Raw genomic sequence first — 26,327 nt, 5'->3', positions numbered from 1 at the left:
AAAACTTGCCTTCCCAGAAGCTGCAGAAAATCTCTTTGCCTTTCCCTGGCTCGGAGTGGGTTTCACGGCTGCCCTTGAGCCAGTTGCTCTAGAGAATGAGACAATGGCTGGGAACTGGGGATGGGGCCAATCACAGCTGAGGAACGGGGAGCAAGTTCAGAAAAGAAACACAGGAGCCTGGCTCTATTTCACTCGACCTGTTGGGTTCTATGCTCCAACATCCAATTTTCCATGTGGGGAGTGCTCACTTTGGCAGCACATACACCAATTTTCCACGTGGGAAAACTGAGGCAGCAAGAGGTTGGGGATAGGACTTCTCAGTAGGACTGAGCCGGCACTTGGAACACCAGGTAATGAAGATCCCATCTGTGGCTGTCCAGGGAGGAAGGTGGGGCAGCTGACTAGGGTTCTGGGTGATAGAATCACCTGAAGACACTTTAAGACACATCAGTGTTGGGGCGTGGGGTGGGAGGATGGGTTGGCGTTTGTTAAAACCTCTCCAGGTGATGGGATGCCTGGGTGGCTCAGTCGTTGGGCGTCTGCCTTCGGCTCAGGTCATGATCCCAGGGTCCTGGAATCAAGCTCCATATCAGGCTCCCTGCTCGGCAGGAAGCCTGCTTCTCCTTCTCCCACTCCCCCTGCTTGTGTTCCCTCTCTCGCTGTGTCTCTCTCTGTCAAATAAATAAATAAATCTTAAAAAAAAAACCTCTCCAGGTGATGCTAACAAGCAACCAGCATGGAAAGCACCCACCTCACTCAATCCACAAAGACAGGGAAGCGGAGGCCCAGTGGCGCACCTGCCTCAGTTCCCGACTCTGCCATAGCTCCTCACTTGTACAAAAATGTCCTCAGGGCAGAGAAGTGGGAAGACCAGACCCCAAGGCCCTAGGGACCACATCCAGGCCCACCAAGAAAAGCTGTTTTCAGGCACTTCTCACTGACCCCTTCCAATGACCCAGCCCCTTTCCTGGTCCCCCTTCACCCCAGAAAAGATGAGGGACTCAAACAAGAGAGAAGCTGAGTTTATTACAATGATTGAGGTCTTGCCACTTGAGAGTTCCCGGAGTCTTCCCCTTCAGGGCCCAGAGGAAGGAGGGTCCTTATTGTAAGCAATGCACCCTCAGCTCAGGGCTGCCCAGTAGATACCAGACCAGGAGCAGGTTATACAATCCCACCCTCCCAGGGCCTTCCCTCCTCCCCCAGCCAAAGAGGACAGGTGACCAGGTGGGGAACACTAGATCAGTATGAGCCTGAGGCTTCAGCTGCCTGCCCTACCACAGCCCAGCTGGTTTGGGAAGAGGAGCTAAGCTGACTTCAGCCAAACTGGAGGTCCTAGGATGGGGCTGAAGCTGGGGCATCGCAGCTTGCAGGCCCCAAGGCTGGCTGGAGCTCAGACAGAAGCAGCCTCAGTCCCCTTTCCACACCCTGGGGGGCCTTCAGACTTGCTTGCCACGCTGTAGTAGTAGGCCCGCATGCGCTGCTCCACGGCCTGGAAGTCTGGGCGGTCCTCCCACCTGTGGAGGTTAGGTAGATCCAGGCCACTGACCACATCCCCACAACCCAGCTTCGGCTGGAGAGTAGACACAAAGGGGGCTCAGAAAATCAGTGGGTTGTCAGGGTGTGGAGTTTGGGGTAATGGAGAGATTTCTTGAGTATAAGAGGACTAGAATTCAGGTGTTGCCGTACCACGTAATAGAAGAGCTGCCGACATACAGGATGTTGGGGGAACAATCTGTTAAGTGTTAACTGATGAAGACTTAGGGAATTGAATTCATTGAGTGTCGGGGTAACAACTATCAACCAAGGGGAGCTGGGATATTGAATGCTGAAGTACTGCGCATGTGCCAAGGGCCAGTATATTGGGTGCTAGTTGCGGGCTTATATGGGTGCAAGGATGCTGCCCCTCATCTAGCAGAACATTGGAGCACTGACAGTGGGTTCAGCTAGTGGGGAGTTAGGCTATTAAAGATGCTAGCCTCTTTCAGTATTGGGGTGTTGGTGTACTGAGTATGTCCCAATGGGGGCCAGGTTAACACATGTTGGATGGACTGACCATTTATTATTTATCATAAATAGGGTGTCTATTTAATCAGGTGGCTTAGGTGTTTGGGTGTCAATGTCATAGGTGTTGGCCAGTGGAATAATGGATGCTGGGATAGGAAAGGTATCAAATGTTAGAATATCCATGCATTGCATGGCTCAGTGTAAGACAATAGCTTTTTTGGGTGCATGTTGCCTATCTTCTGATGGGAAGTTGAAATACTGATGATTTTAGGAGTTGGGGTGTTCAAGTGTTGACTTTGAACACCAGACAGGGGTGGAGGTTTTGAATATATTGAGTGTTTGGGTGCTGTAGAGGTTGCCTGTGAGAGTAAATAGGTGTTGAATGTTGGATGGTGGGGGACTGAGGAATTAGACTGGAGTATTATCCCATGCCCTGACCACTGGTACCATATTTTGGGTAAAAGAGCACTGACTTGTTTGAGAATGTGTTGAGTGTTGGCTGGTGGGGGACAGACGTTTTAGATGCTGGAGCACTAGGTGTCTACAGGAGGTGGTGTGGTGTTGGTCCATCAGAGCACTCTAGGGTCAGGGTGTTGAGGCACTGAGTATAGGTGCAGAGAGTAAAGGTACCGAGGGTTGGAAAGGCTGTGAACTGGGCGAGTCTTGGGTGGGATGAGTTTTGGACTATTGGGCACCATGACCTCCAGCCCCAGGTCTAGGTGTCAGTTCAGCTGGGTATGCTTCCCACCCACTGGCACTCACTTGTAGATCCAGCAGTCACTCATGAGTGTATACATTTCAGGCGGACACTCTGCCGGGCACTCCATCCGCTTGCCCTGCTCGATGAAGGCTATGACCTCGGGACCCTTCATCTTCTGCTCAAGCCAGAGCCAAGTGCAATGTAAGTAACGGGGGCCACCTCACCCTCACACCCCTTCCCACCCACCTACCCACCTCTGCCCACACCTGCCTTGTAGGGCTTCTGGCCATAGGAGAAGGCTTCCCACATGGTGACCCCATAACTCCAGACGTCACTGCGGCTGGAGAACTTGCGGAAGTTGAAGCACTCGGGCGCATACCACTTGAGCGGCCACTTCCCTGCCGAGCGGGCCTGAGAATGGGGAGATGCTGCCAGGGCAGGGCTCAGGGACCCTCCACCCACCAACCTCATCCACCTGGGTGCCAAAGGGGCGGGAGCTCACAGTGTAGTAGCTGTCGTCGGCACCCAGTGCCTTGGAGAGACCAAAGTCACTGATCTTGGCGTAGTGCCGGTTGACGAGCAAGACATTGCGGGCCGCCAGGTCACGGTGCACAAAGTTTTTCTCTTCCAGGTACTTCATCCCCATGGACACCTGGTGCAACAGCTCCGCCACATTGCTGATGGGGATCTCCTCTCTGGGGTACAGGGGAAGGCAGGGTCAGCTGGGAGGGGACAGCCCAAGTTCCCAAGGGGGCAAAGCCCACTTCTCCTACCCAGCTGAGCATGTGTTCAGCAGGTGCTTGCTGGACATCTGCTGTGAGCCAGGCACGGGCTGGGGATATGGTGGGGAGGTGAACAAAAAAAGGCAAAAACCTCTGTCCATATCTAGTCTCAAGGTTTTACATTTCTCCCACATACTATGATTCCCAAATGTACACATTGACCTGCATCCTCTATATGCCCTTAGGGGAGCTGTCTCATGGGCATCTCGAAAATAATAAAGACAAAGCTAGGGGCGCCTGGGTGGCTCAGTCGTTAAGCGTCTGCCTTCGGCTCAGGTCATGATCCCAGGGTCCTGGGATCCAGCCCCGCATCGGGCTCCCTGCTCAGCGGGAAGTCTGCTTCTCCCTCTGCCCCTCCCCCTGCTTGTGTTCCCTCTCTCGCTGTGTCTCTGTCAAATAAATAAAATCTTTAAAAAAAAATCTATAAAAAAAAAGACAAAGCTAAGTTCCTGCTTGTTCACGCACACACACGCACACAACCAGCCCTCCCCACTGTCCCCTTTCTTCTCCAGCAGCTACACCCTTTCATTTACTTGGGCCAGAGCACTAGGCTTTCCATCAGCTCCTGTCTCACACCCAGCTTCCAATCTGTCAGCACACCCTGGCAGCTCTGCCTTCAGAATCCCTTCAGAATCCTCCTACCTCTCTCCACCTCTGCTTCTGCCCCCAGGGCCCAGCCCTCATCATCGTTAGCCTGGACCAGAACAGTCACCTCTGCCCTAACCCCCCATGGCCTGTCCCCACACAGAAGTCAGGTCTGGCCGCTCCTCTGCTCAGAGCCTCCCAGGGCTCCCACCTCGCTTGGGGTAAAAGTCCAAGGTCTCCCCATGGCCCACAAGGCCCTGTGTGATCTGCCCCAGCACCTCCCTACCCACATCAGCTCCCCGTCTCCTCCTCACGTACTCTGCTGCAGGTACAGGGCCTTCCTCACAGTTCCTCCGCAACCCCTGGCACAAGCGCACTTCAGGGCCTTTGTACTGGCTGTGCCCCCAGCCTGGACCGCTCTTCCCCACAGCTGCCCTTGGCTGCCTCCTTCCGTTTACACAGGCCTCAGCTTCTCACTTTTCATCTCCCACCCTGACACTCCTAATCGTCTCTCTTATAGGACTTATTGTCCAACATGCTCTCTGTTGTATTATAATTATTCTTGAAAACCTCTCTTCCCCAGCGAGAACACAGGACACAGATCTTTGTCTCTTTTGTTCACTGATGAATCCCAAGGGCTGGTAATAGTCCCGATTACAGAGAAATTGCACAGTAAACACCTGTGGAAGAACTGACCGTGTGAGCCAGGTTACACCACAAACACATGTGCACCAGTGGGGACGGGAGGTGATGGGCCCACGCCTCGGTGAGTGTAAAAGATCATGTCTGTGAGGGTAAGAGTTGGAGGCATGAGGACACCTTGCTGTTAACGGCTCTGCCTTGTGGGTGTGAGTGTGGGCGTCGGGGTGTGCGGGGGGGGCAGGAGTCAGTGAAAACAAGTGTGTGCTCATGGACGGATGAGCCCGCGAGACTCCAAGCCCCACGTCCCAGCCCGCCCCGGGGCTCACTTCTTCCCGAGCAGGAACTTGTGCAGGGGCCCGCCGCCCGCCATCTCCATGACGAGCATGAGGGCCTCGGCCTGGCAGACGCCGATGAGCCGCACGATGTAGGGGTTGTCCAGCTGGTGCATGATCTGTGCCTCGCGCATCATCTCATCCTTGTCTGTCTTCTCCGTGCTGTGCTTCAGCACCTTGATGGCCACGTCGATCTGCTTCCTGCCGTGGCGTGCACCTGAGTCAGCCCGGGCCCTGCTCAGCCCCTCGTGCCCACCCGACCGGCCTCTCTCCCCTCCAGACACGTTTGCCACTGGGTTCTCCCTTCAGGGCCCAGGCACACACTTCCTCAGCTGCCAGGGGCAGCTCACAGCCAAGCTCCTCACTGAGAACTACCCCTCACTGAACAAAACACCTCAACATTACACCCTCCCCAGGGGCTGCCTGTAGCCGGGGAGCGCTCAGCTCAAGCGTACAAGGGGGGCCTCTCTGCAGCTGCCCCGCGATGGGCGAGGCCTCTGTTGCAACTGCAGCTCGGCCCACCTCTCCCTGTCCCCGGCCTGCCTCTCCCACACTCTCAGGTGCTATCCCTGAGCCCTCCCAGTACTCCCCTAGCATGCAGTCTCCTGGCCCAGGGTCTGTCTCCCAGGAAAACTGACGTTGCATCCTGGCTCCAGCCCCCAAGGCCTGGGGAGGCCACTCCCGTCCTCTGCCCCGCCCCCCACAGTGCTTCCCCAAACCACGGCAGGGGCGGCCATACTTGCGCATGCGGTAGACGCCCTGGCGTACTGAGCCAAAGTTGCCACAGCCAAGTTCGATGTCAGCCATGAGGAGGTTCTCCCGCTTCAGGAAGAGCTTCTTGTCCTTGAGCTCCTCAGGGTCACTGTAGGGGCTCTCATACACACTCGTGTCCATGGGCATTGACGGTGCTTTCTCTGAGGACACTAGGCGTGCTGGGCACACACACACACAAGCATGCACTCCCAAGTCAGGATGAAGGAGTGGGATGGGGGGACAAGGAGGGCACGGCAACCCTGACAGCCACACGGCACATGCCCCAGACAGCGGTGCACCACCCAGAGCATGCCCAGGCACATGGGTACATGCGTGTGTTCATGTGCACACGCGCACTCGTGTGTGCCCCTGGTCCCATCTGTGGGTGAGCTGGGAAGCCACGTCCAAGTGGACTCTAAAGGCGTGTGGGTCTATGTGCACATGTAACCACATGTGCCCCTGTGTGCTCACACATATGCACGCACGGGTACTTTCACCCACATCTCTGTGCATGATGAGGCCCAAAGGCACGTCTACATGAGTAACCGTTAGTGTGCCAGCTAGAGAACACACATCTGTGCGTGTGTGCCCACTGGCATGTCTGACCTGCCCGGGTCTGTGGGTGCGCCACATAGCCATGTTTACCAGGGCTCCGGGATGGGGCTCTGCGTCCACATGCAACCATGTATGCTCTCTGCGCACACACATGGACAGGCTTGCATCTACACGTCAAACACATTAGCATCCGCAGCAAGGCATTTCAGGAACACGGGCTCTAAAGCCCACCTGCCCAGGCTCAAATCTCGGCTCCATTACTGCCGAACTGCAGGACCTCATTAAGTTACTTGCCTTCCTTTCTTATCTGTAAAATGAGAATAATTGCCATGACCACATCATCTGGCATATCAGAAACATTCCAGAAGTGCAGACATGCGTGAGCGTGAAGCATGACTGGCACATGGTAGGTGCTGGACAAATGTGTGTCTGTGGCCCAGGTGGTACTCCCCGGCATGTCCGCGTGCCCCCCACGTATTGTCCAACATACGTAATGTACGTGCATACAGGCAGGCGTGATGGACACGCACCCACGCGGACGTCTATAGGCACAGTGTATGCACAGGGCAAACCAAGTCAGGCCTGGCCCATATCCCTCCCCTGCCCCAGCCCAGAGCCCAGCCAGGGACCTTGACCGCAGCCTGGCATGAACCCCACACGCACACCTCCAGCTCACCTGGCTCAGGGGTGTACCCATCTGAGCTGGTGTCAATCCGTCTGGGAACCTAAAGGTCATGAGGTCAGCAAGGGTCAGCAGGACCCTGAGCTGGGGGCACCCAGCCCCTGAGACTCGCATCCTCTGAGCAGTGCTGGGGGTGACCCACTCTCCACCCCAGCCTCGCCTTGGGAACAGGACCCATCACCCACCTGCCCAGCTCCACCCTCAGGACCCAACCCTGGGGTGCCCGCTAACTCACATGGGCCAATGTGGATGGGTGGGCTGGGAGTGTGGGTGCAGCAGGCTCTGGGGGAGCAGAAGGGACAGTGAGGGGTGGGGCACGGGGCCTCCCACTCACCCCCCGCCCCCCACAACCCCCCTCACCTGCACTGGCACTGGTGTTGGGGCAGGCGTCCTTCAGGCAGTAGATGAGCCCATCCGCCTTCAGCTTCAGGTACTCCACCAGCTGTAGGGAGGTGGGCTCAGGGCCAGGGCTCCTCTCTTCCCCGGGCCCCTAAGCAACCCCCCAACCACAAGGTGGCTGGGCAAGCTTACCTGCCAGAGAGTGTCAAACTTAGTCCCCTCAGGGATACAGTATTTGCCCGCCTTGTCCTGGCTGATGAGGTAGTGGTACACAGATTTCCCATAGATCAGGGACAGTGCGTAAGTGCCCTGCTCCTTCCGGGGCCTCAACCTGGCAGGGGGAAGGAGGGGATATCACCCCTATAATCACCTGGGCCTTTCCTGGGGTGACCCCCTGCTGGGCCCCACTTTCCACACACACACACACATGCACACGCACACACACACACACCCATGGGCTCTGCTCCTGATAGTCTCATAGAGAAGTGGCAGGGACTAGGGGCCCCAAGGTCAGGCCCCACTCAATGTCCAGACTTCTTGGTAACAGGCTGGTGGGGTGGGGTGGGGAAGGGGAATGAGAGGAGAATGGCAGGGTCCACAAGGAGACTTGTTCTGATTTGTGCAAAGGTGCCCCGGGAGCTAGCCATGGAGTTGTGCTTACCTTTGTTGTTCTTCATGTAAAACAGAAAGGAAAGCACTTCAATAACTAGACTGGTGGGCTAGCCTGGAGGTTATAGTCTCTAATTACTCAAACTTCAAACCCTGAAGTTCTGAACGGAGAGCAGAAACTCAACAGCCAGTGCTCACTGGCAAACTCTCTTTGGAAAGAGATATGTGAGTTCATGAAAGAAGAGCTACCAATTCCCCCATAATAACCACATAGGCAAAGACATGGGTGTGGTCACCATATATATTTCCATGCCACAAATTCTACTTTATTTACCAAACTAGGTGGTATTTATTTACCAAAATACCAGTAGGTGGTAGCAGTTCTTTGTCCTTGCTGTTCAAACTTGGACTTAAGCTAGAAGTACCAGCTAGGAAATCAATGTGGATCTCTACTTCCGAATATAGGGAACCTGATAATAGTGACAAAAATAAGAGCTACCATTTATTGAGATACTGGTTCTAAATTCTTCACACAGTTGTCACTTAATCTTTACAGCATCCCCCACAAGGTAAGTACTATTAGTGTGCCCATTTTGCAGATGAAGAAACTGAGGCATATGATTACATCTCCTGCACAGTTGGTTAGCAGTAGAGCCAGGATTCAAATCCATTTCTCACTCAGTTAATTGCTAATAGGACCGACAGCCAGCTCTGTCACATGATCATCTGTGCCACCCCGAGCAAGTCACTGATCCTCTGTCTCAGTCTCCTCATATGTAAAAAGAGACAACTGAACGACATCAGAGGTTCTTAACCTGAAAAGGGCTCCAAGGATGAGGATCAGGTTCAACTAGGATCTCCTATAGCTGTATGCAAAATCTCTGGGATAAACATGTTTTGGGTTGAGAAAGGAGTTCAGGGATGTCTGGGTGGCTCAGTCAGTTAAGCATCTGCCTTTGGCTCAGGTCATGATCCCAGGGTCCTGGGATCGAGTCCCACATCGGGCTCCCTGATCAGTGGGAGTCTGCTTCTCCCTCTGCCTGCCACTCCACCTGCTTGTGCTCTCTCTCTCTCTTTCTCTGACAAATAAATAAGATCTTTTTAAAAAAAGAGAGAGAAAAAGGGGTTCAGCTTCAGAAAGATTCCCAAAGGAGTCTGTGATCCAGAAGAAGTTAGGAAACACTTAACAATATCCTGTTAAAGGCCCTTTGCAGGGGTCAGGTTTCTTTTCAAGTTGAATCAACCAGTACCACAAATCCTGCAATTACGCAGAAAGCTGTGATAGCAAACAGCATGTGGTAAAATTCCAACCATTCTTCAGCAGCTCTGAACTGTGGTCAAGAACAAGCATGGCGCTGGTCTTAATTCCAGGCCTGAGTGGCATGCATCTTTCTATCACACCCTACACCCTTATCTCAGAACTGGACCCGTTCTGGCTTGTGACAAGCATCAGGATCCACCAGGGGTATTTCCCTCCCCCCTGCCCCATGCGAGGTTCTATGCCTACAGCTTTGACCTTTAGCCCCCTAACTATCTCCATACTGAGAAAGCAATTCTTGACTACAGGAACCACAAGAAGAATCTACAACAGCCTCTGTCCAAAGCATGCCTTGCCTAATTTTCCAATAGTCTGGTTCAAAGTAGCTGCTTCTGGTCTCTTGACATTGGCCAGCGTGAGTCACTGTCCCTAATAATGTCACTGCTCCAACTGCCTCTGAACCTCAGTGTCAGCTCAGTCTCTACACTGTACCCGATCCTAGCTCCCTCAGCCTCAGCCTCCTGTGGCTCTTGCTGGCCCTACCTGTCTCTGTGACTTCAAGCTTGACATCCAAGGCACCCACAGCTAGTCAAAGCCCTTGGCCCTGGCTCTCCTGACTCCTCTCTTACCTCAGTAGACCAGTTAACTGTCATAAACTCTACAGAAAGTTTGCACAATTTTCCTTGGGGCATGGAATCTTCCATGGAAGCTTAAGACATAAAAGAGGTCAAAGCTGCAGTAGGATGGGGACAGCTGCTGGTAAGTAGCAGAGCCTGGATTCCCACCCAGGCAGCCCAGCTCTGGAGTCCTAACCACTGCAGATCCCTTCCCATATAATGTCCCTTCACACACTCAGAAACACACTACCGCCTTGCACATGTTAGCACAGGTGCACCCCCTCATGGCCCACCTGCACGCTGAGGTCTGCCCCAGCCTCCAGGATTCCGGCCAACAAGCCCCAGCCTCACCACCCCAAAGCCCCAAGCCTCAAGCCCCACATACAGGAACTTGCCGTCGGTCTGCGAGCCCGAATAGAGTTTGCGCTCTGCCTCCTCGCGCGTCAGGCTGCTGTGGTACCAGGGCATCCGCTCGTGAGCTGTTGTGGCAATGAGCTTCTCCACCTGGGGAGCCTGGCTGATGATGGCCTGCTCCAGGGCCTCGCCCTAAAGAAGGGAGGATCGAGGAGACTTGTAACTGTCACCAAGTGTCACCAAGGGGCCAAGTGCGCAGCCAGAGGAAGCCTCTTTCATCTCCCGGACCTTCCTAATTGCCACCGTCCCCGTGAAACCCTTCACCCTAGGCGCACCTAGGGTGAGTCCTTCAGGCAGCTGAGGACAGCCTCCCCCCCTCCCATCTCCATGATCCCTCTCCAATCCTCCACCCATCCAGCGCCACGCCCCAGGCCCCTCCTTACAGGCGGCCCCAAGCTCATCTCCAGCTTGACGATCTGACACTGGTGGTCGTGTATTGCAGGCTGTCGAAGACCACCACCCACCACCCCAGCATCCTCTCAGGCCCGGCCCCCAGCCCCCGCCCAGCGCGACCTCCACAGGCCGGTCCAGCATAGACGTGCACCAAGGCATCGCTCAGGCCCCTCCCTCCGAAGCCTCCTCCTAGGTCCCGCCCCACCCACCCCTCCAGCTTCCAAATCTGGCGTGGCACAGCAAAGTACAGGCTGGCGAAGACGACCGTTCTCCCCTGCCCGCGCACCAAGGCTCTCCAGGCTCGGGGAGGCCAGCTCTCCCCAGGCCCCGCCGCAGGCCCCGGCCCCGGCCCCGAGGCCTCCGCGCTCGCACCTCCAGCTTCCAGGTCTGGCGCACGTAGTCGCGCACCATGGCGTCGCGCAGGCAGTCGAACACCCCCGGCTGCGGCTCGAGTCCCGACGGCCGGTTGCATGGCTTGCGCAGGTTGCAGGGCAGCCCGTCCGGGTCGCGCGAGTAGAACTCGCAGAGCTCGGCGGGGCCGCAGTGCGCCTTACCGCCGGCGATGGCGTAAGTGCCGTTGAGCTGGCGCTCGATGGGGAAGTGGTGGAAGCGCACATCGTGCACGAGCGAGAGCACGTATCCGCCCAGCGAGCGCAGGCACTGGCGCAGCAGGAAGAGCCCGTCGGCCATGCCCGCCAGCTTCAGGTGCTCCTCGGCCTCGGCGCGCGAGATGCTGCCGTAGAAGAAGGGCAGGTGCGCCGCGGGGTCCGGCATCGCCGCCGCCGCCCCTGTGCCTCGCCAGACCCTGCGCGTTCAGAGCGAGATGGAGAGCACGTCAGGGTCTCGGCTTGCCTTCTTAAACAACGTCCGTTGGGCCCAGAGATAGTGGGAGAGAGGCCGCATTGAGGGGCATCCGGGCCAATCGTGCAGAGCCTGCTTTATGCCAGAATCACCTTGGAGAGGAGTTCCAGCCTGCTGGGCTCAGATCGGAGAGTCCCCAGCCCTCCCCTGACTTTTCAGAGACTTTGTGCGAAGCGCCCAGACACCCCCACTGGCCCCCACACACCAGCACCTGGAACCATTCATTCATTTCCCAAACACGTGTTGAATTATTGTGTTTCAGGCTGGTGCTGGAGATAAGAGTGAATAAGACAGACATGGTCCTGCCCTCCTGAAGACAACAGTCTGGGGGACATATTAAACAAGAAATAATTACAGACTGAGGTCCGTGTCATAAAGGAAATAAATAGAGTGATACTAAGAGAAGAGGCCACTGTCACCTTCTCTGAGGAGGTAGCATTTGAACTGAGATCTGAAGAATGAGGAGGAGCCAGCTTTTCAAAAATCAGGGAAGGGAGCACATCACGCAGAGGGAACAGCAACAACAAAGGCTCTGAAGCTGGAACAAGCTTTGTTCTTCAAAAGAACCTTACTCTATTAACCTTCCCATGGAGTCCCCTCGGCCTTAGAAATTCCCCTTTGCCCTGCCCCCTCTGCCTTCATGGACAAATTTCTAGAAAGCATAAACTACTCTGAATATCCATCAGTAAGAGATTGGTTAAATACATTAGGGTTTAATTCCAATGTGAACTTTAATATCGCCACTAAATAAAATGAGATGTGCAATTGAAAATTATGATCCGGAGCGCCTGGGTGGCTCAGTCTTTAAGCGTCTGCCTCCTTGCTCAGGGGAAACCTGCTTCTCCCTCTCCCACTCCCCCTGCTTGTGTTCCTGCTCTCGCTATCAAACTGTCTGTCAAATAAATAAATAAAATATTTTTTTTTAAAGAAAGAAAAGTATGATCCAATGTGGAGAGGAGAAGGAATTAAAGATATTTAGATAAACATCTAGTAAGGCAGATAACCTAAAATTATCTGTTTTTAACTTTCTGGGGTTATAGTATAATGACAGATATCTTTTTTTTAATAGATTTTATTTATTTATTTGACAGAGATATAGAAAGAGAGCACAAGTAGGCAGAGTAGCAGGCAGAGGGAGAGGGAGAAGCAGGCTCTCCTCTGAGCAGGGAGCCAGACATGGGGCTCGATCCCAGGACCGCAGGATCATGACCCGAGCTGAAGGCAGCCACTTAACCAACTGAGCCACCCAGGCGCCCCATAATGACAGATATCTTGATAAGCATTGGATTATACAGGTGTCTGAATTTCTCAAAGAATGTACTAAAATTTGTTCATTTCAGTGTATTTGGACCCTTTGGTTAAAAAAAAGAAGAAGAACCATAAAATATTGAATGCTAGTTAACAATCTATATGCAGAAATATTTAGGTCTGGTAGATACTGATGATTGTATTTTACTTTGAAAAGCATCCAAAAAATAACATCAACTGTTGGGTGGACAGATAGGTAGACAGATACAGTCAAGTCTTACTGTTCAGAGTAGTTCTGTAAAGTTATTGCAAACACTGAATTAGCAGATACTAAATGATTGCTCCTAGAGGAAATCCAAGGTTAGGTTCCTCACGTCTCTGGTCACAGCATTTTCATCACCTGATCAGTATATAACCCTGTTTCTGCTTAAAGACACAATTTGATATATATTGATTCATTGACACTGACTGCTCAGCCAACAGCACTACAACTCTAAGATTGTCTGACACATACTTTTCCTAGAAGACACATCACAGCCTTCTTGCACTTAGGAACACAAGAAAGCACATCAGCACTACACTGCCATTTGAACAGTGAAATCACCAACCAAAAGCACAAAAATGTGGCACCAAATAGAGGACACTTGTTTACAGTGTGAGAAAAGGCAGAGGAGTGTCCCCTTATTTGACCTCAGTGGGAATGTGCACATCAGTTGACTCAAATTTCTTGCTTCTCTGCATGTGTTCCTGAATGACTGTGAAAGGGCCTCAAGTATTTGGGGGTTACAAGTAAATATTAGCAAGTAGGCTAAATACAGAATCTGCTAATATTAGGATCAACTGCTTGTGACAAAGTGAATATAACAATATTAATTGTAGAATCTACAGGGTGGTTAACGGGTATACAACTAATTCTTCCCATTTTGCTGTATATTTATAAGTTTTTATATAATATTGAAAAAACTTATCTCCCCATAACAACTTCCAGACATTTCTCTAAGGTGGGCCTAGCAAGACCACCCAGGCATAGGTTGTGTTCAGGGGAAGATCCTTGGGTGCCTTTCTTAGTTAAGCAAATGTAAGCAGGGCGTTCAAAGAAGGCTTTTGTGGCTTGAGAAAGGCTGCATTTCCCTCTGGGTGTCCAGGGACAGGCTAGGATGGGCACAGGGACTGAGAGGAAGATACTGGAATGGGAATCAGGTGAGGTCTGGGTTGGGGTAGCCAGAGGAGGAGCAAGAATCTGCATTCTAACCCGATTGCTCCTGACATTGGGGTTGGGAAGGCCAGGCTTAAGGGGATTCCTGGATGTCCTAACAGTTACAGGCAAGTGATTAATCAGGGACTACATTTGTGTCTCCACCTGGAGATGCAGGTCACCATTCCATCAGAGTGCTGAAGAGTCAAAAATGTTCCTAGGTATTTACCCTAGAGAAATGGAAACTTGCATTCACAGAAAAACCAAACCGGAAATGTTTATAGCCGCTCTGTTCACAACTGTCAAATTTTGGAAACAAATCTGTCTCCGCAGATGAATAGATAAACTGTGGTACATCCCTACCATGGGATACCACTCAGCAATAAAATGGAAGGAAATGCTAATACCCACAACACATGGGTGAATCTCAAAGGCATCACGCTGAGTGAAAGAAGCCAAACTCAAAAGGCCACAAACTATAATTCCATTCAAAACCGTATCAGTGGAAAACAATGCATCAGTGGTTGCCAAAGGCTGGGGGCCAAGGGAAAGGATTGACTAGAAGGGACATGAGGGGATTGGGGAGAATAGTCAATATTTTGATGGAGATGGTAGTTTCTCAGCTGTATGCATGTGTCAAATCTCACAGAAGTTTTCACTAAAATGGGTGAATTTTCCTGTATGTAAATTATACCATCATTTTTTAACGAAAGGAACTGGAAAGTATAAACAAACCAGACACTAAAAATAACTGACATAGGAAAGAAAATGCTGTCTATGCTCCTGCTCTACTTTCTTGACTCCCACCCCCTCACCAGCCTCACAGTCTGCTCCCCACCCCCACCAGGATGCTCTCCAGGCTAGAGAGGAAGCACTGATATCACCACGAGGCAAGCACCTAATGCCCTCCTCAACACTGGGTCCCCTGAGTGATGGACATTTGTGACCCCTCCCTCCTGCTTGAGCCTCTTGGCTCTCCCCAGTCCTTCCCTGACGTGTCTCCTCCCTCTCTGACGGTTCCTGCTCTGTCTCCTTCCCCAGCCCTGGTCCCCTTACTTGGGATGTTCTGTCTATGGCTATAAACGTGCCACCATGCCCACCTGTCTAGTCCAGATCTCTCTCCTGAGGTCTGATTGTGTGGTATCACCTCCTTTGATCTCCACCTGCTGTGTCTATTAATAAAACCTAAGATCCAGATCTAACTCGCATGGTGTTTGTGGTTGGCTAAACCCCACAGTTTGTTTCCCATGAGCTGAGCTCCAGGGTCTGCAAGTTGCTTCTCGGCAATTTTTCCCCAAGGCCTCCCTTGCTCAAGAACTTACTGTGGCTCCCTCTGCCCACTTCATTGAATCTAACTAAACTCTTCAACCTTCCCTCTGCTCCAGCTGGGCTGTGCTATTCGCCTTCTTTCAAGTGCACTTCCATACTTTTATCCATGCAGTGCCCTCTACTGAGTACACCCTCCCTACTCTTCTCCATCTTCCCAAATCCAGCCATCCCTGCCTCACAGACTTGTATAACTGCTCCCTATACACAGGACACAGGACCAGGCAGCAAGATGGGGGCTTGTCCAGGGGCTGTGGGGAGGGGTGGGGGTAGTGAAGCTGGTCTCTGGGGCAGGAAGCTGTGGCAGGAAATTGTCGACAACACAGTTTGAGAAGCTCCTCCCCACAGTGGCCACAGGTGCAACCTGGGTAGCCAGAGACGGGGTTAGTGCAGAAGGGGGGCTGGGGAGAAACTGGCCCTTGGGGCCCAGTCCAGGGCCATAAGCCATGATTGGCCATCTCAGATCAAAGGCCAAAGCATCCGAGAGGCAGGAGCCTTTCCCATGCATTCTGAGCTTTATCACAAACACCCTGTCTCACTGCCAGTAACAACAACGGTAATAATAACACGACACTGCCCGGCAGGTGGGTCCTGGGCTTAGCCAGCCCCATGTCTGCTTTTGCCTTCCTGTGCCCTTCTAGGCTGTCCTCACTAGTAAGACAGGGGGATGAGAGCCGGAGTGACCAATTTTCCAGTTCCCAGAGATGCTGAGGAGGCCAGAGGAAGTAGACAAGAGGAGGCAGAAGATGAAGAGCCAGGGGGACAAGAGGCTGGAACATTTGTCCATGCAGCACTGCTGCGGGCCAGGCCAGCATGGACCCTTTGCTTTCAGAGGAGCTGGGCCAGTGTGCAGCCTCCTGATGGGACTAGATGTGGTTGGGAAGATCACATGTTTCTATCCTGAGTCATGTCCCTACAGACTCCATGGCTTTCCGAGGAGACAAGCCCACCATGAGACTCTCCTACCCCATTCCTGCCTGGACTGACCCCATCCAGCCTCCCCATGAGCTTTGAGTTCAGAGATCCTAATTTGGCCTTCTCCGAGTTCACAGCTCCACTGAGAGATGAGGGGACACCAGGCTTGTTTTCACAGCCCAGGCCCTGGGAAGAGAAGGAAGAAACCTGTGGTTCTTGGTCAGAAGGATCTACCTGAAATTCCACCATTCAAGCATCCTCCTTGAGTAAAGGTAGGGTTCAGTTATATCTATTCCAGAGAGACTTGATACTCCAAACATACTTCAAAGGAAAAAAGGCTCAGGTGGTCAAACACATTTTCAAAAGCCATGGAAAGCATATTAGCATATTAAAGGCTCTGAGAGGCACCTGGGTGTCCCACTCTTGGTTCCTGCTCAGGTCATGATCTCAGGGTTGTGAGATTGAGCCCTGCGTTGGGGCTCTGTGCTCAACATGGAGTCTGCTGGAGATTTTTTCTCTCCCCCTCCCTCTACCCCTCACCCTCCATGCCCCCCTCTAAAATAAATAAATAAAATCTTAAAATAAATAAATAAATAAAGGCTCAGGGCGCCTGGGTGGCTCAGTCAGTTAAGCGTCTGCCTTCAGCTCAGGTCAATCTCAGGGCCCTGGGATCAGCTTTGTCAGGCTCCCTGCTCATTGGGAAGTCTGCTTCTCCCTCTCCCTCTGCCCCTTCCGCCCCCACTTGTGCTCTCTCCCTCTCTCTCTCTCTCTCTCAAATAAATAAAAATCTTTTTTTAAAAAATGTAAAAATAAAAGCTCTGAGAAGACCTGCATGGAAGGACTGTTTTAGCTTTGTTTTATCCCCACTCTTATGTAGCAGAGCCTTGAGGGTCTACTATTCCACAGAACATACTCTGAGCATCAAAAGCCCCAATTAGATGTCCATTGTGAGAGCCCAGAGGGGAGACTGAGGCAGTCAGACTGCAGAGGGAATGAGCCCATCCAACTGGACTCGGTGGGAGGGGGTGGGATTTGCACCAGCCAGGCCTGGAGGCTCCATGAGCTGCCCTCAGCCAATGACCCCACCAAAGGCACTGCTGGAATGGGGGCCCAGCCCTCTCTGCCCATCCTTCCTCTCACTGATCCCCAATCTCCTGCCTGAGACCCAAAATCCCCCCTAAAGCCACACTTCCTCCTCTCTAGTCCACAATCATGGTGGGCCCCCCTCTGCCCACCAATAGAGCAGCACAAGCAATTTCAGCCAATAAAATGCCACCTTGGTTACATTCTAAGTCACGGTGACAGAGTTGGCATTGGGCCATGGGTGGCGATTGGCTCCTTCATATCTTTTTCCTGACACCAGGGGATCACATTTCAACCACAGAATCAGGGATCTAGTGTGCAGTAGTGGTATGGTCCTGGGCAGTGAGTTAAGCTCAGCAGACCCCACCTAGAAAACGGTGCAAGCAACAGTGCCTGGCACCGGGAGATTCCGGGGATTCCATGGGATAAGACTCACCAAGCACCAAGCACAGCACCTGGCCTGCCATTGTGTTATCATGTCCTTCGCTGCTCTCAGCCCTCCAGGACTCCCACCTCACACAGGGGTAAAGCCCAAGTCCTCACAGTAGCCCCCAAGTCCTTATGCAATCTGCCCAATCCCTTCTTTGTCATCATTCACGCCCCACCAGCCCCATGGGCCTCCTTATGTCACTTGTTCAGGTCACTTGATCAAATCAGGTTTGGTCCAACCTCAGGGCCTTTGCCCTGTCTGTTCCCTCTGCCTGGACCCTCTTCCCTCAAAACCCCTCACTTTAATCGAGTCTCCGCTTAAATATCACCTCCTCCTCCAAGAGTTCTTCTCTGACCTCCCTCTCTAAAATCACCTCCCCTTCTTCAGGATAGAGATATCCCTGACCCAGCTTTATGAATCTTCACCACCAAAAATGTGATTTATCCACCAACTTGTTGACACAGGACCTTTGTCCCCTGCTAGAATGTAAGCACCGTAAGAGTGGAGATTTTGTCTCGTTCCCCAACCCTGACCAGCAAGGCACATAGTAGGTGCCCACACCCTTCTTCTGGCCATATGCTTCAGTCCTCTCTGTTGTCCCCTCCTCCTAGAAGTGTTCCATGATTTCCACCCCTCCCTCCCCAAGCTAAGTCAGGCACCTCCTCTCTTGTCCCAGGGCCCGTCCTCCCCACATCACAGCCCTGATGGCCGTGTATGACCACTGTCTGTTGACTCCTCTGTCTGTGACCAGGCTGAGCTCCCCGAGGCAGAGCCTACAGCTGCCTTGTTTTCTACTGGAGCTCCTGCTTCCTCCCAATAAGTACGTGTGAAACAGGTCACAACAACAGCAGCTTCTGTGCCGGGGACTTTACTATGAGCATCATCCACTTAATCTAAACCTTGCCTCAACTCCCGTTAAATGGGAACTGTTAGCCCCATTCCTCAGCTAAAGCAACTGAAGCTCAGGGAGGTTAATGTCATGTTCAAAATCATGTGGCAGTCAGGATTTGAACGCAGGTGTCTGACCCAGCAGCCTGCTCTCACCACTCTGGAGAATGAATGTCCTTTAGGGGATGGAATCCCTTGTTCTGAGCTGGACCCCTTGGGGCTCAAACCCTAGGCTGGCAGGTGTCCCTGCACTCTGAGCTTCCTTTGACCATCACGGCCCAGAGTGCTGGGCTGTTGTGGGGTTGGGATAGGTCCTTGCACCCAGCAGACTTGCTAAGTGTCCGCTGATCCACTGGGCAATGCTGTGAGAGCAGTGCCCCCACCTCAACCCCTGCTGCCTTGGTTTAAGGACCGTGTGAGCTCAACAAGGAGCTTCCCTTTGGAAGCCTGGGTGTCAGGCTCTGTGACTGTAAAAGGGAGATGAGGAGAGGCTTAGGGGGTGGGAAAGGTGGGATGATGAGTCGGGGGGACAGCAGGGTGTTGTCCTGTGCATTGTGGGGTGTTTAGCATCATTTCTGGCCTATATCTACTAGATGCCAACAAGACCCCCTGAGTCATGACCAAAAATGTCTCCAGACATTATCAAATGTCCCTGGCGGGGGAGGTATAGGGGGTGCCAAAATTGGCTCCAGTTGAGAACCACAGCCTATGCTTTGGGTGGGCGGATGTGCAGGGAGGGGTCGACACGGAGAGGTCTGGCTGCTGCAGCCCCCAGGAGAGTCTCCAGAAGCAACGAAGTCCAGAGCCTGACGTCCCAGAGCTAGTAGTGACAGTTAGAATTACAGCCACGTGCTCAGATAGCACCTACTATGTGCTGGGCATCTAGATCTGCAGATGACCCCAGAACAACACGAGTTTGAACTGTTCAGGTCCAGTTACACACGGATTTTTAACAGTACAATAAATGTCTTTCTCTTAGGATTTTCTTCATACTATTTTATTTCATCTAGATTACTTTATTGTAAGAATACAGGACATAACACATATAACCTACAAAGTATGTATTAGACTCTCTATGTTATCAGAAGGTTTCTGGTCAACACTAGGCTCTTAGCAGTTACGTTTGGGGGGAGTCAAAAGTTATATGCAGGTTTTCAACTGCGTGGGGTTTCAGCACCCCTAAGCCCTGTGTTGCTCAAGGGTCAAGTCTATTTGTTCACACCCCGTGAGTGAAGGATTTATGGACCCGGGACCTGACACACACAGAGGTAGTGACCTGCCTAAGGTCCCACAGCACACACAGCAGGTAGCTGAGCCAGGACTCGAATCGAGGCCACCTGGCTCCACAGTGTACGCTTACCACCGTCCAGGCTGTGTCCCTGCCAGCCCCGTGTCCCTGCCGGGGCTGCCATGTGGGAGGCAGGAGGACAGGCACAAAAAGGTAAAGGAAGCACTGCGCCGAGAAGAGCCTTCTGAGGTGGCACCCAAAGATTTTTCATGCCAGGAGTCCCTGGCCCTAAGCTCTCAGCAAAGCTTTACTAAGCACCCACTGTGCGCTCACTACCCGGGCTGAGACAGAAGTAATGATGCGCATCTTGAGTTGTTCACCACGGGAACCCCGTTCCTTCCTGCTGAGACTCTTTCCTGCCTGGGACATTTTTCCCAACCTCTTACCCGAGAGTCAAGAGCCAGGCACCTGCAAGGTGCCGATATTTGCCTCTGTATTTAACAGATGCACAAACTGAGGCTCAGAGACTCCAAGCAACCTGCCAAGGACACACAGCAGTTGGGCAGGATGCAGACTGTTTTCTCCTTCACCTCTCTGGGTCCCCCTTGAACCTGAGCTCCCTTATAAGTGGCTCAAGCCTCCTGGGCCCCCAATAGGAATCATCTGCACTTGGTTGTTCAAGTTCACAGGCCTGTTGAGCCACCCTCATATTTATGGGGCTGGTGGGGGCAGGGGGCAGAGCACGTTTGCTCTCTCTGGAAGATTCTCTGCTTCCTGGAGCCAAGGGTGTCACCCTGACGGGGCCCAGCAGGAAGCGAGGGACTGAGCAGACATCGCTGTGTCCCCCGGACACGACCACCCAGCCGACACTCTGGCAGGGAATCTGCTTCCCTCAGGGTGGCCGCAAGGGGTGTCTGCTTCCTCTTCCACCTGGACACCACCCATCCCAATCCTACAGCCCCTCCTGGTCCTTCCCAGTGGCCTCCTAACTCCGTCTCCCTCCACCAGACCCAGGCTACCCATGGAACTGGCAGCCAGGTGCTGTTCCATCCAGGATGACTTACCTGGAGATGTGCAGATGATATCGAGGCAAATGGGCTACAGGTCTCTGGTCCCCAACGTCAACAAACAGCTGGTTCTGGATGAAGAATTGGACCCAAGAAACTAACTTGGCTATCTCTGCAGCCCAAGCCCCCCGCCTGAGGCCCTGCGGCTCACCGCCCCCTCACATGCCCAGGCAAAGGGTAAGTAGGCCATACCGACAGAATCTTCACCCTCCACCAGCTGCCCCAAGTCCCCCGGGGTGTGGCTGTGGTGACGGGACAGGGGCAGAAGGCCGGAGGGCGGCCACTCACCTGGGCCCGCCGGCAGCCGCACAAAGGCCCAAGCCAAGCAGGTACCAGGGCCGGAAGGCCTGGTGTGCTCTCAGCAGCTGGTTTCTCTGAAACTCAACTTATTTCCTTGTTGTGAAGACAGGAAAGGGGGCTGCGTCTGAAGTTTACGCCAAAGTCACAAAGTGCTGTGTTCAAGGAAAATCAAAAGTCATGTGTTCCGGGGAGGGCAGAGGGCATTTCGCACGCCAAGCAGGGCCTGCCCTGCGCTGGGGGAAACCAAGGTTAGCTGCAGGCGGGGGGGTTATGCAAAGTGGCAATTCCAACAGTATCCCCAAAGCCCGGGAGGAGAAGGAAAGGAGCGATGTGTGCCAGAATGGCGGGTGGAGCAGTGGCAGTGGGAGGCTGATCCCCAGGACTCAATGGAAACAGGAATGGCCCCACTCCCCCTCCCAGGGGGAGGGACATGGACCCAAGGCCTGCCTGGCCGACCTGCTCCTAAGAGTGATTTATTTGTTCCACAGGCAGGTCAAAGCTGGAGAGAGGAGAAATTTGCTCAGTAGGGCCATACCCCAAAGGTTCAGAGCACCTACTGTGTGAGGCACTGGGACAGCAATGACACCCCTGTCCCTGCCCCAACATGGGTCACAGCCTAGAGGAGGCGGCAGCTGAGTCAACAGGGAGATCAGGGCTGGGATGGTAACAGCCTGGGCACCATGTGTATTCAAAGGAGCCCCAGTGCACGTGGTGGGGAGGGGGGGAGAGGGGTAACCAGAGAAGGATTCTGAGAGGGATCAGCCATTTCGTCAAGACACAGAGACAGTGTGTCCCCCAGTGCCCACCTGCTCCCAGCCTGCCCCACCTCGGACCTTCCCCACAGGCTGTACCTGGCTGATCCCCACCTCCTGCTCTGGCCACAGCCTCCTCCTCATCTTCATTTCCTCCCTTCCCTCACACTCACCCACACCCATGAGGACAAAGGGGCCACCCATCACATCCACTCCCTGCTGCATGGCCACTGCCCGTGCTTGGTCTCCTCTTCTCTCCCTCTGGTGCCCCAAAGCCTCAGGGGGCTCTCCTCCACCACTTCCTTGCCCTCTTGAACATATGGGGACGTCTTCAGTGGCTTGCCCACGCATGCAGCCTCAGGGGTGGAAGGGTGCGGCCATCCTAGACCCACTGTTGAAACCCCAAGAACGTTTCTTCTCTGGGTTCTGCCACTCTGGGGGACATGGGCTCAGCCCCCCACAACCTGCCTGAGGTTTCCTCCATGCTCCACCCCAGGCCTTCTGTCCTGGGGACCTCTCTCCAGTCTCTACTGTCCCCCAGTTCCCTAAGTCCCCCTCTCCCCCCTTCAAGAAATCTTTTTTTTTCTGAGTTCCTGCCTGGGATACTTTTCTCCTACATCAGTTTCCCCCAAACTGTTTTTGCTAGAAACCTTCCCTTTCCCCACAGGCATCATGAAACTCAGGATGCAGAAGAAAAAAAAAAAAAAAAAAAAACCTGTTTCCACACTGGATAACCCTTTCTGGAGGGAGAGGAGAGGGCGCCAGCAGAGCGAAGAGAGCAGAAATCATAGCGCCAGAATCACATCATGTACAGGCGTCGGAGTAGCTTTTACTGAGCACTTTACTACATGCCAGACAACAATGTAGGCAGTTGACAATTTAATCCATATATAACCCGCTTAATTCATTTTCCAGATAAGAAAGAGAAGCCCAGAGAGGTTGAATAACAGATACCAAATGGCCAGGCGGGACTGAAGCCCAGGCAGTCTGGCAAAAGAGCCCACCTGCTGGTGGACACAGGAGAAGGGAAAGACCTGGAAGGTGAGCAGGCTGCATGGGGGGGGCCTGAGGGCAGCCTCCAATCTCTGGGGACATCAGGCCTGAGAAGGGAACTCCTGGCCTCCTGTGAGGCACTGGTTCAGCGGCCCTCCAGCCCCCTTGCGGTCCCAGAGGTTGCTTTCTGAATCTACAGAGGCCAGGCCGGTGCTCAGAGGCAGACAGTTTGAGATTGGCTTGCAGATAAGGCCGTGTGTTTTGCCAAAGTGGAAGGAGGTACATGGGTCTTTTGAACATTCAGAGGAAAGAGCAAACAGATGACGGATGGAAACGTGGGCTGGGAGAATTGCAGTGCATTTGTCCCGGCTGGGTCCACACAGGCAAAGAGCCTTGGAAGAAATTGGTGGCTTGCTGTCACGCCTCCAGGCCTTTTCCCACGCAGTGTCCCAGCCTGAACTCGCTTCCCCCACCTCCTCAACTGCCTGACTCCGACTCCTCCTCCAGGTCAATGATGAAAGGTGGCTTCCTGCAGGAAGCCTTCCAATCCTCAAACAGAGCAGGGCCCTGTGTCAGTTTCACCTGACTTTCGAGCAGGCCACACTCGGCACCAGACCGCTGCTGGGGAAACCTCTGGCATTTGGATAGGGTTCAAGGGGGGGCGGGGGGGAAGGTTCCAGCCTTCCAGAGAGGGATCACACCTCAGCACAATGATCCCCAAAGGGAGGACATACACACACCCCGGGTCCCTCCTAAATTTCCTCCCACCTGGGGAATCACCTGGCTGACCAGACCACGGTGACTTTAATCTCCTTGCTCTTTCTGGTTCTGCTGCTTATACCTCAGGGGCCTTGAGCAAGCTACCTGGGCTCTCTGTGCCTTTTCTCATGTAGGATATGGGGATGATAATGGGACCTACCTCATAGGGCTATTGTGAAAATTAAAGCAGGCCTCAAAGCAAATGCATCATTATTGCCATCATCACCACTGACTACCGAGTTTCCCAATATCTAGAGTGTGCTGGGGATGGCGTGCATGCCCAAGGGCAGCAACGGGGTTCCCTTGCACCCTCCAGAGGCAGCTCTTGAGTACTATATCCTACCAAGCACCACTCAGGATCCTAAAGGTGGAAAGTGACACCCCTTAAAAATAAGTAATCCAGCATAGTTTAAGTCAAAAGAAAATTGATTTGCCACTCCAGCCATATGCGGTGCCCTTCCCTGGGGGCCATCAACTGGCTGGCTCCTTCTTAAACATTCAAACCACAATGACAGTGTTAACGTCTTCAGATAGTCCTTTTGGGCTCCCTATTTATTTAACACTGAGCACCTGCTCTAGGTCACTACAGATCGGCTGCGAACAACACCGATGAAAATCCCTTCCCTTGTGGAAGTGACATTCAACGGGGGGAGACAGAGAAGTAACAAATAAGTATTCTATCGAGGATAGCAGGTGGTTTCAAGTGCTAAGGAGTAAAATAAATCAGGAGAGGGTAGAAGAGGTATGTGGGTGTGTGATTTTTAATAGACAGGTCAGGAGAGGCCTCGCTGAGGTGCTAACCTGTGAATTAAGACTTGAGGGAGGTGAAGGAGGGAGCCATGGAGAGATCAGGGGAAAAGCATTCTGGGGAGAGGGAACAGCAAGTGAAAAGGCCCCGGGGCAGGATGGTGACCGCTGTGAAGTGGGGATTATCTTGTTCCTGGTTGTGTCGCCAGCAACTGGAGTGACACTTAGCACATAATAGTGGTCAGTAAATATAGCATGGATGGATGAAAATCCCAGGTAGAGCCTTTAGGAAAAGCTTGCTCGGGGCTCAAATGATGGTTCCAGGTTGTTACCTCCTCCACTTGAAGACTTCATTCTCAGACAACTTTTCTTTCTGTGGTCCGACATAGTGACTCAGCAGATCTTACTCAAAAAGCAAGAATCTTGAGTAAAATCTATGAGATCTTTAAAACTCTGAGAATGGGATATGATTCACTGACATATTTTATATTTGGAAAATGTTGCAAAATACATATAGAGAGAGTTACCATTTATTTAAAAAAGAAGGAGGGGGAAGAAAAAAGAACCTATCTCTCAATTTTCCCAGCAGAAACTCTAACACAGTTCATTGGCTGAGTGGATCACATGTCCATCCCCCAACCAGTCCCTGAAGCCAGTGGATGGGATGTGAGAGTGGCTTAGGACTAGGTCACATGCCTCACGCACACCACATTGAGACGGAGGAGAAGAACCCAAGGGAAGTCAGAAGCTATGGCTGGAAGGAGGGAGAAAGGATGCTGGGCAGGCAAAGAGCCAAAGTGTTGCAAAATAATCATAATAGCTAAGATTTATTTATTCCTTTATATTGAACGCTACTGTATGTTGGCCCCAGCAAAGGTGCAATGCTCACAACAACCCCACAAGGTAGGTTAGCCCCCATTTTACAGATAGAGAAATTGAGGCCAAGAAGAAACTGAGGCTTGAGATTTCACAGTTAGTGAGAGGCAGAGGCTGGGAGCCCAGAGCCTCCACAGGGCTCCATCCTGAAATCCCCTGTGCTGTTTGGTGTCTGCCCCTCACCCAGCCAGGGTCAGGTTGGCTAGACCAACCACTGAGCTGAAGGTGGAAGCCCCCAGCATGAGAGCAGACTAAGAACGCAGGGAGACATCTCCTGGATAGAGGAAGAGGTAAACGCAAGGGGAGGCTCACAGTGGGCCCATAGGCAATGGGGAGACCACTGGCAGAGGCTAGAGGTCATTGACCCTAACTTGTTCTTCAAATGGAAGCCTGAGGTAGGGGTGGGAGGCCAACAGGAGGATGGGCTGCCTCTCAGTTCTAGGGTTCCAAGAGGTTGGGATGAGGATGGGATGAGGGTGGGGGTGCAACCTATCAGTAGCTCAAGGAAGAGTCTGGTATTTATGGTGTGCCTGCTGTATACCTAAGCCCTGACAGCCTCATGTCCTCCCAAGCTTCCAAGGGGATACCAGCAACCCACTGACAGGAAGGCTGTTCTACCTACTCTCCATGGTGTCCCCAGCCCAGCACAGTGCCTGGCATACAGCAGGTGCTTAATAAATGGTTCTTGCTGAATGAACCCTGGGAAGGAGGTAAATGCTTACCCCTATGGCAAAAATAAGGACACTGAGCCTCAGAGATGGTCAAGGCAGGACTGGTACTGGAGTCCAGCTGAGCCCAGCATCCCAGGGGACCATTCGTGGGATATGCCCTCCCTCCTTTCCTCCCTCCCTGCTCAGTAGCAACACTGTTGGGGGCTTGGGAAGATGATGCCTAGGCCAGCACAAGACGGGCCCAGGGCTCCCAGAGCTCCAGGACTCCTTGCCCACATGAGACCGCCAGCCACCTTTGGGTATATGAGCTCCCTCTCCCTCAG

General features: G+C 52.9%; 1 protein-coding gene across 3 annotated transcripts; it reads right to left on the bottom strand.

Annotated features, from left to right (window-relative positions):
• Window positions 1-1,006: 1,006 nt before the first annotated feature.
• Window positions 1,007-21,286, bottom strand: ZAP70 (zeta chain of T cell receptor associated protein kinase 70). Of its 3 annotated transcripts, XM_036073780.2 has the most exons (14): window positions 21,195-21,286; window positions 20,904-20,977; window positions 11,038-11,470; window positions 10,244-10,404; window positions 7,567-7,705; window positions 7,396-7,477; window positions 7,271-7,317; window positions 7,030-7,078; window positions 5,785-5,977; window positions 5,040-5,246; window positions 3,207-3,399; window positions 2,975-3,115; window positions 2,767-2,879; window positions 1,007-1,514 (listed from the first exon to the last, which is right to left on the bottom strand). In XM_036073780.2, exons 3-14 carry the CDS (start codon window positions 11,437-11,439, stop codon window positions 1,391-1,393), a joined length of 1,851 nt encoding a protein of 616 aa, XP_035929673.1. In that variant the 5' UTR covers window positions 11,440-11,470; window positions 20,904-20,977; window positions 21,195-21,286; the 3' UTR covers window positions 1,007-1,390. The 3 variants fall into 3 exon arrangements, with proteins under 3 accessions (XP_035929673.1, XP_035929676.1, XP_035929675.1); XM_036073782.2 differs by lacking the exon at window positions 21,195-21,286 and having other exon boundaries at window positions 1,374-1,514; window positions 2,971-3,115; XM_036073783.2 differs by lacking the exons at window positions 11,038-11,470; window positions 20,904-20,977; window positions 21,195-21,286 and adding an exon at window positions 10,656-10,783.
• Between the last annotated feature and the right edge of the window lie 5,041 nt (window positions 21,287-26,327).

Source organism: Halichoerus grypus, chromosome 10, assembly GCF_964656455.1.
Source record: "Halichoerus grypus chromosome 10, mHalGry1.hap1.1, whole genome shotgun sequence".
NCBI lineage: Eukaryota > Metazoa > Chordata > Mammalia > Carnivora > Phocidae > Halichoerus > Halichoerus grypus.
Note: the sequence above shows the minus strand (reverse complement) of the source record. Positions and strands in the feature narration are given on the sequence as shown.